Genomic DNA, 17477 nt, shown 5'->3' with positions numbered 1-17477 from the left:
TCAGGATCCCCGGATTCACTATTTAACTACAGTGTTAAAAAAATGCCTTGCGCCACGAGAACGGAGGACAGTTATGGTCATCCTCTGCCAAAAAGGAGCACCTTCAACATATCCTGGAAACTACAGACCCACTAGATCTTATTTCTAAAGCCATCAAAAGAATCATAAACAAGGACATAGGAGCCCTCCAGACACTGAAACCATCCCAGTTTGGCTCTATCAAAACAATGTCATGCTTACTGAACCTGGTGGACTTCTTTGAAAAGGTCACCAAGACGATGGATAAGGAGGAAAGCAGTGCACACTGCCACCCAAGATCTGAAAGGGTAATTGGAAATTCACCTCTGATCTACTGCCCGTGTCTCTGATGGACATAGGCAGTAAATCACCCCCATATAAATCAAACTTGTGGATCACATTTTGCAGGGATAGACGCCCTAGTGGTCTTTAACCTAGTATACAACTAAAAACCATACAGGACAATAAGGGGATATGGAGACTAAAGATAAAGGAATGGCTGGAATTTTTAGTACCCTGGTCAGATTTCCCTAGTCAGTATTAATACCCCCTCAGGTCTCCACTGAACAGAAGGCACTGGCCTTGTGGGACTAATCCAGTCACAGAAGCAAAAATAGTACATTTAGAAGTGATGGAAAAGGGTACGTGTGCTGGGCAGAGGTGGTAGAAAAGGGGTCTAAGTTTTTAAAGGAGCTTTACAGCAGTTTGATTTAGTTAATGAGGAGCACAGCATGATGAAGCATAAAGTGAAGATGGTGGAGAAAATGTAATGGGGGTAAGATTTAATAAAAGAATAAGAAAAGGAAGTAGAAAGGGACCAATAGACAGGAACATTCTATAAATATAAAAAAAAAAAACCTTTTATTTGGCTAGGTTTACAGAACAACAAAGGGTCAGGAACAGGAATAATACTGTGTGGCCTGGTAAACACAGGCAGTGTTAAGAAGCATTAGCTGAGGGGAATAACTTTTTTATACTTCTCACTGCAGCCATGAAGGAACATGACTAAGTCATAATAAATGTTAAAGATAGAAAACTGTGGGTAACCTAATCTGGCAGACATGACAAATATGCAAATGAAAGTTGGTACCAATGGTCCAAGTCAAAAGGTTGGTAGACAGGTTATGGATTTGTGGGGAACCGATACAGACAACAGATCATTGTTTTGAGACAAAGGAATGAAAGAAAAAAGAAAAGATGGCGTTCAAAGAAAATGTAGACAGAAAAAGGGGAGGAAGTATGAAAAACTACACAGGAGTCAAAACAGTTGCGTCTTTCGGCCTATGTCGGACAGAAATGAAGATAAGGGACAATATAACCTCAGAGAACAAGTAAGTCAAAAGTGTAAAAGTTGGTGCCTGATGGGCCAAAAGCATAATAAAAGTGGGACTGGGTTTGCAGGATACAGGGGGTACAATACCAGATCACACTGCAGCCATACTGGGGCTGCGGGGCAGTTAATAGGAAGCATCTGGCAGTTAACAGCCAGATGTGATGCAAGAAAGTAGCAGTTGCCAAATTTCAAATGCCGGTGAAGAGGTGGGTTATAGCCAGGTTTATTAAGGGGCAACTAAACTCAATCAGCTGCTAGGTTTTTACATAACTAATATGATTAAAAAAAGCAAATTACCATGCAAGAATTATGAAGATGTATTTTCTTTAATGAACAGAGAACGGGATAACAGAGATAAGGACAAAGAGGCTCTCTACAAGTTAAAGCAAAAATGGAAAGTCTTGGCAAGGAAGACATGGGAGAATTGGGCTGTCCATATATACAGATAGTTTAGTGATGAGAAGTCCAAAGACAGGACTGGGCATGTGAACAAATGTACATGTTACTCTCACTGCCTTTTGACTACTTCATAAGTAAGGACAAAAGATGCTTTGTTGTTTTCTCCTCCTAATACATCAGTTGCACGACACATTTCCTTTCTACTTGAAGAATGACCACAATGGCTATCATACTTTGAGCAATATCCCGATCACCCATACAATGCTCTGACACTTTCTTCTGGGTAGGGTAGGGAAGCACATGACAAAAGTAGCCCCAAGCCTTCTCATTCCAGAACCCATCTCCCAAATCTACAGTATAGACTGGCATAGCCACTCTTTCCCAGTCCACTACCTTTGCTTCTTGAAAAAACATATTTATGTTTAATAGGATAAAGCACTAATCCATATGAACTTATTTCAGATTCAGTCTGAGGTAAAAACAATATATTCTAAGCACTGCATGGATACAAATAATAAGGTTATGAATAACAGAAAAAAAAAAAAAAAACAGTAAATAGACAAAAAACACCACACACTGGTACAGATGGCACGGAAATAGGAAAGGATACATAATCTAGAGAAAGGGCAACTATTGTCAGCTTATAACCACAGTAAATGAAGCATAACCTGCAAGTGAAAAAAAGACAGTAAAAATACATAGGGGTAAGGTAGCACAAATGTTGACCCCACATTTTCTCTTACCCCTTTCCAATCCTTCTCAACCCACCTCTATGACATTTCCCTGAAAAAACACAATACAGTATTAAGATGTGACCCAAACACCTTCTGTAAAACATTCTATCCAAAAAAAATCACATTCAATCAGACTTCAATGCCCCTAACTATTGTCTTTTTATACTAAGACAGAGCCCACTCATTCAATATACCAGAAGGCCTAAAACTCCAACTGATCCAACAGCCCCTTTTTGGTGGATAACGGGAGAAAACGTCACCTAAAGACAAAGCATTATATACAATTTCTTAGATAAATCAACAGTACAAAGCTTACAACAAACTGATAAAGTGCATGACTCATACTTAAAAAACAGAAACATTTAAACAAACTGCTGCAAGAAAAAAATAGGATCACTAATACAGCAACAAAGGGCTTTATGGTATTGTTAGGTGAGATATAGATATTTGCTACAATGTGTGTGCCTTCAGTGGAAGGTTGGGCGCAGGAGTGGCAACTCGACACTGTAAAACTCCACTGCCAATCATGAGCGGACAGGTGATCCACTGTGGTGACCCCTAACCGGGAAAAAGCCGAAAGACGTGCATTAGAATACTAACTACATGTCAATCTCGACTGCTTTGTCAAGTACTCCCAGATTTGTTGAATTTAGGAATGTTATTTCCATGCCTAGAGATTTTAAGAAAATACAATGGGTCAGCAAAAGCATTTTTTATTTTTCAACAGAAATTATATGCTGGTATATAAAGACTGCTTGATCGTTCCTGTCTGTTCACTACCTTACCTGGCAAATGGAAACATGCTTATGCCTGGTAAAGACCTACACAGCTAACAACTATTAATTTATTCAACTGGATGAATCACAAGTTATCTGTTATACCAGTCATTATTTATAAACATGGCCTTAAGCATGATCCACACACTCCTGAACTGAATCATTTTGAGTATTACACCTTTTCAGCAAGACTGTTCCAATCATCCACAAACTGTTCTTATGAAATTGTACTTCCTTCTATCCCCCCAAAACCACTCACAGTGTTTTCTCACACATTAAAATCTTCAAAGAATGGAATTTTAGAAAAAAGGATAATGTACCTACTACTATGACATCAGAAATTCAAACAGTTTTATAGTGGTAGGCAAGATCCTGAAGAAAAATCTTTAACAGTAGATACTTTGCCTAAACTCTAACATTTGCCTTAGTATGCAATAACTCTGCTTCATTTTCTCAAAAATACACAAGTGTCAAGTATTGCGATTATTATTTATCTATGGTTGCTGATGCATACATCATTTGCTGCACTCCTCCAAACTTCTCGAGTACTCTGTTATTGTGCAGACACACCTATTTTATTTCACCTTTGTTTACGGAGTTGGTGTCTTCAAAACTTAAGCAATATAGGCTCACAGCGCCTCCCCCTTATGCGTCTAAATATATATTTCATAACTTACACCTAAGGATTTACTCAATAGGAAAAAAACTTAAAAAAAAAAAATCACAGTAGCGGGTAGCAACATTTCCATGTTCTACAAGTTAAGGCATTTTTTTACTTGTACAACTATTACAACGTCACAATCACATGTAAAGAACATGAAACCTTGTGCCACAAAACAAAAAATGTGCCAACACATCACTCAATACCATAAACACCAACTAAAAACTTCTTATAAGACAAGTTATTACAAAAACATCTAATTTTGTATAACAAAATTAGCCATCATTTTGAATAAAATCAATCCAATCAGAACCATGGCAGTTTTGACAAAAGGTTTGATACAAAATTCGACCTAATGGGAGTGAAGCCGTTAAAACTCACATTAACACAATGTGGTGCTGTGCATATACCAGGGCCGGTGCTTGTGTTTAACAAAATCAGCAACAGTTATAAAAAATACTTCTCAAAGCAGCTTACAAAAACAATAAATGAACAAAGAATGCAAGATGACCAGGCAAGTTTTCTGTTATAGGTTATATGGGACCCCTGTCCTTTTAAATGGGTGGGTCTTAACCTAGTGCCCAATAGGAAGAAGACAGTGTGGCGTCATCATGCTAATCACAGCGTGGCTTTCTCCAACAAAGAGAACAATAGGGAAATAACACTATAACTGCAGCCACAATGAAAAAATAAGTATTTAAACTTCAAATGCACTCATTTACCAAGATTAACTAATTATGTACATTCTTGCGTATAAAAAAACCTCGACATTTTAAGAAAAAAATGTCGTTTTGTTACTCAAGGTGAGGAGTGACACTCGTCAAAAAATCGTGAGAAAAAGAAGTGCAAGTCTGCAACCTACACCTCCAAATATGCACGTGTACGTGCAAAAGAGAGGTGAGCAACTCAAACTTTCCGGAAAGTGTCTGTCATATGTATGTATGTATGTATGTATATATAAACAGTGTCCCACAAAACCTTTAGGCTAGCCAGGGCAAGCCCTTGGTCCCTTTTATAATAAGAAAGGCACAAGGCTGACTACAAACAATCCAGTGTGCTGTAGTTTCAGATCAGAAAATCAGGTGAATCCAAGAATAAACTTAACCTTCAAGGTCAAGGTAACATTCAACAATTAAAGTTTGCAGAACAAAGTAAACAAAAAAAAACATTCAAAATAAATAAAAACAAGAGACACCCCCAAATTATGCAAAAAACATAAGATTAGGTTTTTTTCCATACTTCCACTGACAGAGGTAAAACACTTGGGATCATATAATGATCGTAAACTCATAACCTATTTAGGTACCTGCGATAACAAAAAAATAATAATAATCACTGCTTAAGAGCACAGCACTTAACTTTTGAAAACAACTGCTCCCTTACAGAATGAAACCAGACTTGTCTCTAAACAAAAGAATACTACACCCATGTGTCTTTCTTCATGTCGCATGAACAAAAGACATGGGGGATGGGTCCGTTTCTTAAAATGGATCTGCACACCAGTACAAATTTAAGTAGCGTTAACTTCAAAGTCACTGATGCTTCGTGTCGTTTCAATAAGTTAGAAATGGTATAAAAACAAGCGGAGCTCTCGAATAACCAATTCTCATAACATACTGCTCATATTTACAGGGTATAAGCCAAAAACATTTAAGCACTCACAATCCATTCAGCTGCCCACTGCAGAATACCCAATAAAACACACTCGGATTACCTTGTCTGCCTACGATCTCTGCCACATGTTCCGAGCTAGGTACCGGTACACATTCTGTCATGTTTACGCTCTTTTTACGGTTACCGATCACATTCATCTGCTCGCTCACAACTGAATGGCTCAAAGGACTGAATGTACTAAAAAGATCCTGTGAAACACTACTACAAGGACTAGCAGGGGGTAACAGCTGCAGTCCTCCAAGTCCCCCACCACTTCCTCCATTGTCAAGCTTACTACTATTGTCCGATTCATCAATTTCTACAACGCAACCTCCAGCATCCTCAACGCTTTGGGATACAGCAGCGAGACTCCCGCAGCTGTCTTCTAGACCCAGAATAGATAACTGCTGCAACGTGAACTTCAGAGTCTCTGTCTCCCTGTGGTCGTGGTTTTGTATTTCACCGCCAGTTTCTCGTAGAGCCCCGGCTACCATTGCACGGCCCCCCAAAAGAAGGCTTGGCCCCCCTCCCGCCGTCTCTATATCTGCATGGTATAAAGAACTGGGCATGCTTGCTGACTTGCAGGCTAGGCTGCTACTTTTGCTACCGTGGTTTTCTTGCATGCACCACCTTTCTAGTTTAAAGAGTCTATAAATCCCTAATATGTTCGAACAGCTTTACTATTCAGCTGCGTTCTCGCCGACGCAGCCGTAAGCGCGTGTTTGCCCCCCTTCTCTATTTGCCAGTGCCTCTTTGTCTCGCTGCTTCCTGGAATCTGATTTGTTATTCTGTACTCTCCTGTACGCCGTCTCCGCCGCGCGCAGCAGGTTTTGGGCCCACAAACAGTATCGTGATGTCACCCCCCACACAACAACGGGTCAGAGGACACATGCATGTGCGGCTGCGTCAGGCCCATTTGTCTGACGTCAGCTTGCCCGAAAATAGAACAAAATAGTCGCGTGTGTTAGGATTATTAAAAAAAAAGTCCTGGGATGACCTATATGCTGGAATTGACAGCGTGAACGATGTTGTGCATAGGTTTGCGGTGTATATTTAAATTCGGGGAGCGCTGCTTTTTTAGAGCAGTTTGATGTTAAGTGCAAAGTCCTAAAAAGATTTGTTTTCGCGACCGTAGGTTGATTTAGATGTATAGTATTTTATGACTGTGTAATTCCCAGTGAACGTACCACTTTTTAAGGCACATTTTACATTGTTTATTTAACGAAAACAAAAACCAGGAGGGACACCCTTTCTTACTGTAGAGAAGGACCACATTTTGACAGCGTACAGCTAAGGCTCTATAGTCCAACGTGAATCCCAGTATCTCGCTGCAAAAGTAACAGAGGCTTATTCTTTTACCAATCTTCATTGCACTCGTGTTTCAGAAAAAAAACTTAAATGTACGTAGGTACGAACGAAGGAACTCAAGCACTTGTCTAAAGGAAGAAGTTCTACTAAAACGTTTCCGTCATGTGTATTTCCCGGGTTAGAATATCTGGACCACAAGGGCAACGTTTAGCCACGATTTAATTGTATAACATTAAAATGAACAAAGATTGAAAGGCAAGAATGTGTAATAAATTTTGTGTAAGAATAGTTACAAAAATAAATGCCTTGTTGGTGCCCAAGCAGAAATCACAAAAACAATGGCATACAGAAGTAATATAATAAGTGACAGCACTAATAATAAAACTTGTGCTCCAGCGAAAGGTATTATATCACATCTTAGTTCTGCTGTTTTTGTGTTTTTCAATTTCAGGAAAGTTCTAAAGAAAGAATAGCAACATCCTACACACAGTTATTCCTAATCCCACTGCGCACATTCCTCTATTAAAAATATTTATTCACCTCTTACATAGAAAAGGTATGACTTAGTTGTTTCTTAGCTTGTCTTGTCACCTCCGCAAAAAAAAAAAAAGGCACATGGCTGTTTTGTGTGGAATATTGCAAGTTCTTTAAGAATGTCTCCCTGGCTGTCCCACAGCATTATCTACTTTTTTTTTTTTTTTTTGGGGGGGGGGGGGGGGGGTCATACCTCAAGTGTAACTCTTTACGAGGAACATACCTCATTTGGGGTTTTAAAAAGTTCATGTTCTTCAAAGTTCCACATTGAAAGGGTCTGACTGTCACACATTCAGTTAGGCATTTTTTTTAAGTGAAATCCTGGTAAATAGAAATTAATCATATTCATTCATTAACCAGCATAGTTTAACCATCCTATGACCTTCCAAGCTGAAGCTATTAGTATGTGTTCCTCATTTTGGAGGTGGAAGGTTGAGAGCTATTGAGGAGGAGTAGCAGTGTTTTTCAGCCCTGCTATAATTTTATTTCAGTGAATCCAACAGAACTGCTGAATCTCTGCGATGGTCTTGCAGACAGTGTGGATACAGCCACCTACGTTGCTGCTGCTGATAAAGCAATTCAGGAAGAAAAAGAGCATTTCATTCTGAAAAAAAGTGAACAAGTGGATAAGGATACATAATTCCTTCATTCAATTCAATTCAAGGTGATGGCAGAGCCTAACAAGCAACAATTGTAAGGCAAAGAAACAATATTGGACATAAAGTCAGTCCTTTGCAAGATGTATGCACTCCCAAACATCTACTAGCAGTTTACAAGCTTACCAGGTTCATGCACAATAACAGGTCTTTCGAATGTAAGACAAACTGCAACACCCAATTGTAGTATGTTTGGAATTCACTGTTCAGTTCATGATTAGCCCAATAAGAATATTATGACCACACACACTCTGCAAATGAGGTGAAAGATTTTATTCCTGAAACTGATATGTAAAGCAATATTCTAAATTGGTCATCATTGAATTTGAAGCCAACTTGCACAGCACATTACCTAAATCAGAGCGGTCACCAAAGCCATAGATGAGGGTAAGGTGGCTCACACAGCCAAGGCTTTTCTCACCATCCCCCACTCTGGAATTATAGATAAACTCCCTAAACTAGGTATACATCCCTGTGTCACAAGATGGGTTGCCAACTGGCTCACTGACCGAACCCACCATGCTGTGAAAGTAGCAGACTTCAAATCCAACTTCAGACCATTGACAAGTGGAGTACCACAGGATTCATTCCTGGGTCCTCTCTTGGTATCTACTTCTCTGAAGTACAGGCTAACACAGAAGGTCTTTGGCTAACGAAGTTCGCAGATGACTGCAAACTAGGAGCCATAATCAAAACTCCTAACGATGTGGACATCCCACAAAAGGGCCTCACTAAGACAGGTGCCTGGTGTCAAAGCCATGGCCTCATGCTCAATGCCAAAAAGTGCATTGTCATCCCTTTTGGTAAAAACTCTCCACCCATGAACTACCACATAGGCGGTAGTCTACTTAACACAAAGTATGATATGAGACCTTGGGACACAGGTGGACAGTAGTCTCTCCTTTGATAATCACATCGCCACAGTAGTCAGGAAATCCTTCTGCGTGGCACACCTCATCACAAAAGGTTTCTCATCCAGGAAAAAAAGAGGTCATTGTTCCCCTCTACTCGTCACTCATTAGATCCATTATAGATTACAGCACCCCTTTTGGTATGCATCTCACAAGACATCTACAACTGGAAAGGCTGCAGAAATACCTCACAAAGAGGATTACTGACCTCAAACAGATGCCCTACGCAGACAGTCTCAAAAAACTCCAGCTTTACTCCGTCTCATATCACCTACTCAGAGGCGATCTCTGCCTAACATACAAAGCTATGTCCAACCCAGAGCTGTTGGACATGCTCCACTTAAAGAAATCCCAATCCTTCCAAGCTACATGTTCTAGGAACCTAAACCTTGTCACCACAATAAACAGAACATGCTGGAGGGATAGATATTCCTGTCCCAGAGACTCCCCATACTCTGGCACAAACTACCTTTCTATATAAAACAAAGCTCCTCATTAGGACTCTTCACAAAAAATTGTGATGATTGGATGGGAGATAGGAAATTCACCCCAGGGATCACTTCTTTGGCTCTGCTCGACAGGGGCACATGAATATAATTTTCTTGGGTGGTGAAAGCCAGGGTACCATTTGGCTAGGCTTATATAGGCCCTAGGGCCAATAGCCTAGTACGTAACTATGAACCTATGCCTTGGCTGGCACGCAGAACTGAGGATTTGCACAAAGCAGCTAGTAAGCATCAACAAACAATTTATTGTTTAATCAAATCTGGCTAATATTCACTGCAACACCTAATCAAGCCTGGCTGATTACTTAAGAGTATAATATATTGATGGTCTGACATAGCAATTAGCTGCATTTATATAAATTATACATTTATAATTTAAACAAAGTACCACTGTTCACAGGTCTTGACACTTACCCTTTCATTCCTGTATGCCAAAGAGAATTTCCATTGTTTCATTTTAGGTGGCAAGATGGAAAAAAAAAAGGTTCAGTTTTAATGTGAAAGCCATGGTATGAAAACAGAGCTCAAACATTCATGGACAGAGATCCCAAAATATGGCAAAATGCATCAGCATTAATAGACATTTTGAACAGCAGGCTGTGTGAGAGAACCAAAGATATTTACAGAGAATAGCAACACACCCAATGGAATATTTTCCAGGTGTATATCAGAGTCATCTGGATCAGTCAGTATTCTAGTATGAATATACTTTTAAGTTCTGCCGATTTCCCAGCAAGAAGCAGTATAACATTAGTGTAAACTATGCTGGCTTTGTAGAAAATTCCTCTTTTCTCATGTCTTTGTATGTAAAGAGGACTCTGGTACTGTTTATCTCAAGTCATTTGAGTGTGTCATCCAGTTTTGTATAGCAGTGCTGTAAAATTAATTGAATTAATTATTCCATCCCATCAGCAGGTTATATACTATTTATGTTCCTTAACATATCATCCTTGGATAACCTCCTTGCATTAAATTATAGTATTTCATCCCACAGCACCTATGAAAACCCAATTGGAGAAAATAATGGCACTCATACTCTTTGTACCTAGGCAAGAATCAAAAGCCGTGACTCAGCAGTGCTAACCTCAGCACCAGTTTGCTAACCTCTGATATTTCAGCTGAAGTGTTACCTTTTGTAAAGGAACTTATTTAATAATTTTCTAAAAAGTGTGTCTAAGTCTGTTTACAAGATGGGAAAGAGTACAATCAAAGCACTGCTGATTAAACATGTAAAATGCTGTCTACAGAAATTCTTAAAGAGATATTCTGAGAACTCCCTTTTCAAATGAATGGGCAAAATATGCAAAAGGAAATGCAAAGACCATATTCCATGGTCATGGAGTATATTGGAGACAAAACCTTTAAATCGAGTTGCTGGCTACTGAGACTTCTCTGCATACATCAACTGGACATAAGCTGATTTAAGTATATTTTCTGCACTTATTTAAGATTTGAGTGAGTAAATATTGTGTGTCTTGCATTCAGTAAATATTGTGTGTGTCTTTGAATCTCTGCAGTAGTTGTTAGACTGCTGTGAAATTCCTTTGTTAAGTGTTAAATAGCTTGGGGGTTTCTGCTAGCTTTAAAATCGGTGTTGGTTACATTTCTAGTAATCATTTTAAATAGAGTTGCTGGCTACTGAGACTTCTCTGCATACATCAACTGGACATAAGCTGATTTAAGTATATTTTCTGCACTTATTTAAGATTTGAGTGAGTAAATAGTGTGTCTTGCATTCAGTAAATATTGTGTGTGTCTCTGAATCTCTGAAGTAGTCCCCCCCCTGTTTCTTGTTGTGGTGTTAATCTTGTGTGGCTTTGGAATTGCCCGCCCCTGCTGTAAATCTCTTTTTGCAGACTCCTCCTGGACCCATCTCATTCGCTCACTCAACTGAGTACAGTGAGATCATATTTTGATTTTGGATACTCTTACCAGTCCCATCTCCTCTGCAGTGTACAGAGAGAGCACTTGGGAAGGGCATTCTCCTATAGTATATCTTAATCTGCTCTGTTTCTTCCATCTCAAAAAAAAAAAAAATAAAATTTTTTTTTGCACTTCATCTGCCTTACTGTATTTGTGTTTCTTCCTACTTTATTAGCTTATTGTGCTTTTGCCTCTTTTAACATTTTAAAATGGAACCTGTGTGTTGAGAGACAGCCTTACAAGACTATCTGCAAATATATAGAGCTGAGTATATTTTTCTGTATTACAGAGCTAAATTGTTGCTTAGATATCTGTTGTCTTACTGTTCTGCAAATATACAGAGATCAGTATATATTTTTTTGGTTTTATAATTTGCACTCTGATTCCTCACATCTCTGTTGAAACTGCCCCCCCCTCCCTGTTCTTGGTTTTAGTTTAAATTTGGTGGCTTTTGCAGTGCCCGCCCCACTGTAGATTTGATCTAGGACACTCCCCCAGTCCCATCTCTTTACCGCATTCTACCTAATAAACCCTTTCTGCACTTGCTTTTAGTCCTTTTTAATTTAATTACATTTTTTTCAAACTGTGTGTGGACTAATATTGCTACATACTCAAGTGTGCCAGCTTATACTGCATGTGAATTGTTTTTACTACTGTTTTTGCTACTTTTCTGAAAAAAAATTATCTGCTTTTACTGTATTTGTGTTTCTTCCTACTTTATTTTGCCTTTGCGTCATCTTAAAAGTACTCAATTGTATTTATTACTGCTTGGTGTATCTCATTCTAAGCCTTTTAGTTTAAGCACTTGGGCTTCAGACCAGTTGTTTTACATTAAGAAGGTTTGTGGTCTGCACTGTGGTGGCAGTACAGGTAGCTTACATCCTTCTAAGTTGGGAACTGCTGATTGAGGGCTCAGTGTCTGTTATTCTAAAAGTGTATTAATTCTGGTTTAAGCACTTGAGCTTCAGGCCAGTTATTTTACATTAGAAGGGTTCGTGGTCTGCACTCTTGTGGGAGGAGAGGCTGGACTCTGCCCTTCTGAGCTGGGAATTTCTGGTTAAAGGCTTATAGTTCCTGCATATTTGAACTGCTTCTTACTGAAATTGGTACACCTTATTTGCTGTAGCATAGACTAGATCCAGGCCTCCTGAATCTAGCTTTGTTTGTATAACTTGAGCAATAATCCAGGCATTCTTTAAAGTATTCAATTGTATTTATTACTGCTTGGTAGTAACTTGATTAAAGTGTAGCTATCATTCTAAGTCTTTTGGATTAAGCACTTGGGCTTCAGACCAGTTGTTTTACATTAGGAAGGTTTGTGGCCTGCACTGTGGTGGCAGGACAGGTAGCTTACATCCTTCTAAGTTGGGAACTGCTGATTGAGGGCTCAGTGCCTGTTATTCTAAAAGTATATTAGTTCTGGTTTAAGCACTTGGGCTTTAGGCCAGTTATTTTACATTAAGAAGGTTCATGGTCTGCACTCTTGTGGGAGGAGAGGCTGGACTCTGCCCTTCTGAGCTGGGAATTTTTGTTTAAAGGCTTATAGTGCCTGCATATTTGAACTGTTTCTTATTGAAATTGGTACATCTTGTTTGCTGTAGCATAGACTAGATCCAGGCCTGCTGAATCTAGCTTTGTTTGTATGCTTGTTATTTCCCAGAAACACTAATTCCACCTAAAACATGGCTTTTTGGCACTTCTGCAGATCCCTAGTGATATCTGCATTGCTTACTGTACTTATTTCCTTGTTTCACTTGAAAGTTACTGTTTGTCGTTTTTGCATTTAAGTTACCTGTAACACATTGCATTTAAGTTATCTGGCACTTGCCCACTAAAGCAAATATATATGTCAGCACTAAAAAAAGTAAAAGCACTACACCCTCACAAACTCCCCTTGAGTACCTTGTTCCCCATTAGCCCTTTTTTTTTTCAATTATAAAGGAATTCCCAATACTATTCTAGCATGTCCAAAGGTCAGTTGTCAATCTCCTCTCCGGTCCAGCTGGTGAACCTGGGAATCTTGAAGCAATGTTACAACTGCCTCATGTACACAGACAACCCTCTCCTCCTCCCAACAAATTCCAACACATGTGAGAGATGCAACCATATAGCCATACTGGAGGCTAAGCTCTCTCAACTCGGTACTGGCGTAACCAGTCAGGAGGAGAAGGAAACCACACTCACTACAATTCCAGTCTCACATAGACCTACCACGACAGCAAACCAAACACAAACACACAAAAACATACTCTGAGGCTCTAAATAAAAATCTGCCTAAGCAGCAGAGACCTCCAAAGCAGACACCCAAGCAACCGCTATCCCAAAATAAAACACGTACAACACATAGCTCACAAAGCCAGTGTGCCGAACAGTCACAGCCCTTAAGGCTAAACAACACACCTGATACACTTGTAATAGGTGACTATAGTCAGGCACACTGACGTCCCGCTCACCAGGCTGAACAAGAAGGTCACGGTGAGCTGCCTGTCGGGCGCTAGGATACACCACATAACACAAGCACTCAGGTCACTCCAAGGCAAGTACAAATATGACTCATTGTCCATGCTGGTGTGAATGACCTGAGACGTACCTCCCTGGACTACATGAAAAGAGACAGAGGAGCTCTCTGAGCATGTAGCCCAGGCCGGTATGATCCTGACCTTGAGTAGCATCTTACCCTCACCAAGAATGATGCCACAATATGAAGACAAGATGATCAATTTCAACAATTGGCTTAAGTATTGGTGTCATTCAAAGGGGATCCAATGCCTGTCAGCCTGGGATGACATGCTTGACAAGCCACGATGCTTCGCTAGGGACGGCTTGCACCTGTCACCCCTGGGCTTTCGGATATTGACAAAGGCTCTTGCTACCCCCAGTGTGGCTTTTTTAGGCAAGGCTCAAAAGACAAACCCACCTCCATAGGTATCACAAGGTATAAGAAACTAAGAGTAATGCTACTCAATGCCAGAAGTCTAAACCTCAAGATGCACGCACTCAAAACTCTCCTTAGCATGGAGAACATTGATATCTGTGCAGTAACAGAAACCTGGTTCAAGGCTCCCGAGAGCACCCCAGCACTACCAGGTTATACCTCATACCATGCTTTTCGGCCCCAAAACTTGGACCGAACCACAAAAGGAGGGGAAGTATCAATATTCGTCAAAGATACCCACACCTCCAGGTTGGTGGCACAGCACGAAGCATCAGAGACTATGCATGTGCAACTAACAGTGGGTAAAATTGCCTTCCAGTTTATAGCCTGCTACAGACCACCCTCCCAAACCCAAGAACCCCACTCGGCCTTCCTAAGAACACTGGAAAATATGAAGGTCTCTCCAAACACCATTATATTGGGCGACGTCAACTACCCAAACATAGACTGGGAGCATTACTCTAGCTCCAACACCCTAGCCCAAAGGTTCCTAGAATTTATAAACTCAAATGCTATGGAACAACTTGTTACCACTCCCACAAGAGGGGAAAACATACTGGACCTGATCATCACCAACATGGGGACTCTATGCTCCAGACCAGAAGTGTATCCCTCATTCGTAAGATCAGACCATAAACTAATCTCACTGGATATTCACATCCCGACTCCACCCCCTGCCCTGAAAACCACAGTGAAAAACTTCGCTAATGCAAATTTTACACTCCTCAAAACCGAGGTGGAATCCTTCAAAGCCCCCCGGCCTGTGGAAAATATGGCCAAGACCGCAAAATCCTTTATAAACGCATTCTATGAACACCTTCAGGAATGCATGAATCATGCAATCCCAAATAAAACCAAGTCCCAATCCTCCAAAGGCAGACATCCTGTCTGGTGGACCCCGGCCATAAACAAACTATACAATAGGAGGAGGAAGCTACTACATATGATAGAGCAAAATCCCAAAAAGGGAAGGCATCTCTGATCAGTATTAGCAAAAAAACTACTGGCACTCATAAAATCGTCCAAGGCCAGCTTTGAGAGAAAAATTGCACAGGACACTAAGGATAATCACAAGGCTTTCTTTAGTTATGTTAGGAACCTGGGTGGGAATTCCCAGATATGCTCAGAATTAGTCCAAAATGACAAAAAATACATCGAACCCACTGACATTGCCAACATCCTAGCCGACAGGTTCAGCGCAAACTTCTCCCCCCTCCCCCACCAAAAGGGCAAATATCTATCCCAGCAGAGTGCTGCCCCCCCCTGACATCTCAGATGCTCAGGTAAGAGCTGCCCTCTCCAAAGCAAAAAACACAGCATCAATGGGACCAGACGGTGTCCCGGGCTGCATCCCACATGAACTCCAAGAAGAGCTAAACCCAAACATAAAACTACTGTTTAATCTCAGCCTTACTACAGGATATGTACCCAGAGTGGCGTACAGCAACAGTGGTCCCTCTCCACAAAGGTGGTGCCTCAACGGATCCTGGAAACTATTGCCCCATAAGCCTGACTAGCTTGGTCTGCAAAGCTATGGAAAGGATCATCATGGACCTCATAAATAAAGATATTGGGGACCTACAGACACTGGATCCTACCCAGTTTGGCTTTGTTAAGGGCAGATCCTGCCTCTTAAACCTGGTTGATTTCTTTGAAACAGTCACTAAGGCCATTGATGAGGGGAAAGTGGTCCACACAGCATACCTGGACCTCGCAAAAGCCTTTGATACAATACCCCACTCGGGCATTATAGATAAGCTCACCAGCTTAAATATAAACCCCTATGTCACTAGATGGGTTGCAAACTGGCTCAAGGACAGAACCCACATGGTTAGAATTGCTGGAGCCATGTCAGACTCCAAACTGGTTACAAGTGGCGTCCCACAAGGCTCAGTCCTGGGACCTCTCTTGTTCGGTATATATTTCTCGGAGGTACAGGCCAACACGGAAGGACTGTGGCTGACCAAGTTTGCAGATGACTGCAAACTGGGCGCCATAATAGACACTCCAGCCGACACAAGCATCCTCCAAAAGGGCCTCATAGAAACAGACAACTGGTGCCAGAGCCATGTCCTCAAGCTAAACGCCAAAAAGTGTATAGTCATCCCCTTTGGCAAAAACAAAGTGCCCACAAATTACCACATAGGTGGTAATCCATTAAGTACAGAAGAAGTAATTAGGGACCTGGGGACCCAGGTTGATAGCAAACTCTCATTTGACAACCACATGGCCAAAGTGGTTAGAAAAACGTTTTATATAGCCCACCTAATCATGAAGGGATTCACATCTAGATCAGGGGAGGTCATCGTGCCTCTTTACTTATCCCTCATCAGGCCCATAATTGAGTACAATGCCCCTTTTGGGATGTACCTTACCAGACACCTGCAGCAACTGGAAAGACCCCAAAAGTACCTCACCAAGAGGATCAAAGGGCTCAAACAGATGCCATATGCTGCCTGGTTAAAGAAACTCCAGCTCTACTCAGTGGCATACCGCCTGCTCAGAGGCGATCTGTGCCTGACATATAAAGCCATGTCCAACCCGGAATTAATGGACATGCTGCACCTCAGAAAATCCAAATCCCATCGAGCTACGCGCTCGAGAGACTTGAACTTCAGCACTGAAATAAATAGGACATGCTGGAGGGACAGATTCATAACCCAGAGGCTCCCTTCACTCTGGAATAAAATCCCAGGTTAGGCAGAGTCCCTTCATTGACTCTCTTCAAGAGGAATCTTGATGAGTGGATGGGAGATCGTAGGTTTACCCCGGGTATCACTTCTGTGTCACTGTTAGACAGAGGCACAGTGTACTAACCTCGAAAAAGGGCATAGCAAAATTATTTTAAAATGGGTGGCGAAAGCCAAACACACTCTGGCTAGGCTTATAAATGCCCTAGGGCAGATAGCCTAGTATGAACCTATGAACCTTTGAAGAATAAATTCATGCCAGCATGGCAGCCCCCCAGCAAGACATTCTGATGTAGATCAAATTGTGAAATTTAACCATCTAGATTGATAAAGTGACAACTGTTCTGCAGAAAAAAAATAAGGTATGGCAAAACATGTATTTTCTATTTCTGAAAATAATGATCTTTTAAATATTAGTGGGAAAGGAAAATTAAAATGAC

General features: G+C 40.8%; 1 protein-coding gene across 1 annotated transcript in view; it reads right to left on the bottom strand.

Annotated features, from left to right (window-relative positions):
- The window catches only part of LOC122787321 (RNA-binding protein MEX3B-like), a 41295-nt gene extending 34857 nt beyond the window's left edge, over positions 1–6438 (bottom strand). The window contains exon 1 of the mRNA XM_044053966.1: positions 5636–6438. Within this exon, the coding sequence (XP_043909901.1) occupies positions 5636–6197 (562 nt within the window). The 5' untranslated portion in view covers positions 6198–6438. The remainder of the gene's footprint in view (positions 1–5635) is intronic.
- Between the last annotated feature and the right edge of the window lie 11039 nt (positions 6439–17477).

Source organism: Protopterus annectens, chromosome 13.part0 (genome assembly GCF_019279795.1).
Source record: "Protopterus annectens isolate FY-2018-M chromosome 13.part0, PAN1.0, whole genome shotgun sequence".
In the NCBI taxonomy this organism is placed as follows: domain Eukaryota; kingdom Metazoa; phylum Chordata; order Ceratodontiformes; family Protopteridae; genus Protopterus; species Protopterus annectens.
This window is presented reverse-complemented; position numbering and strand designations above follow the sequence as displayed.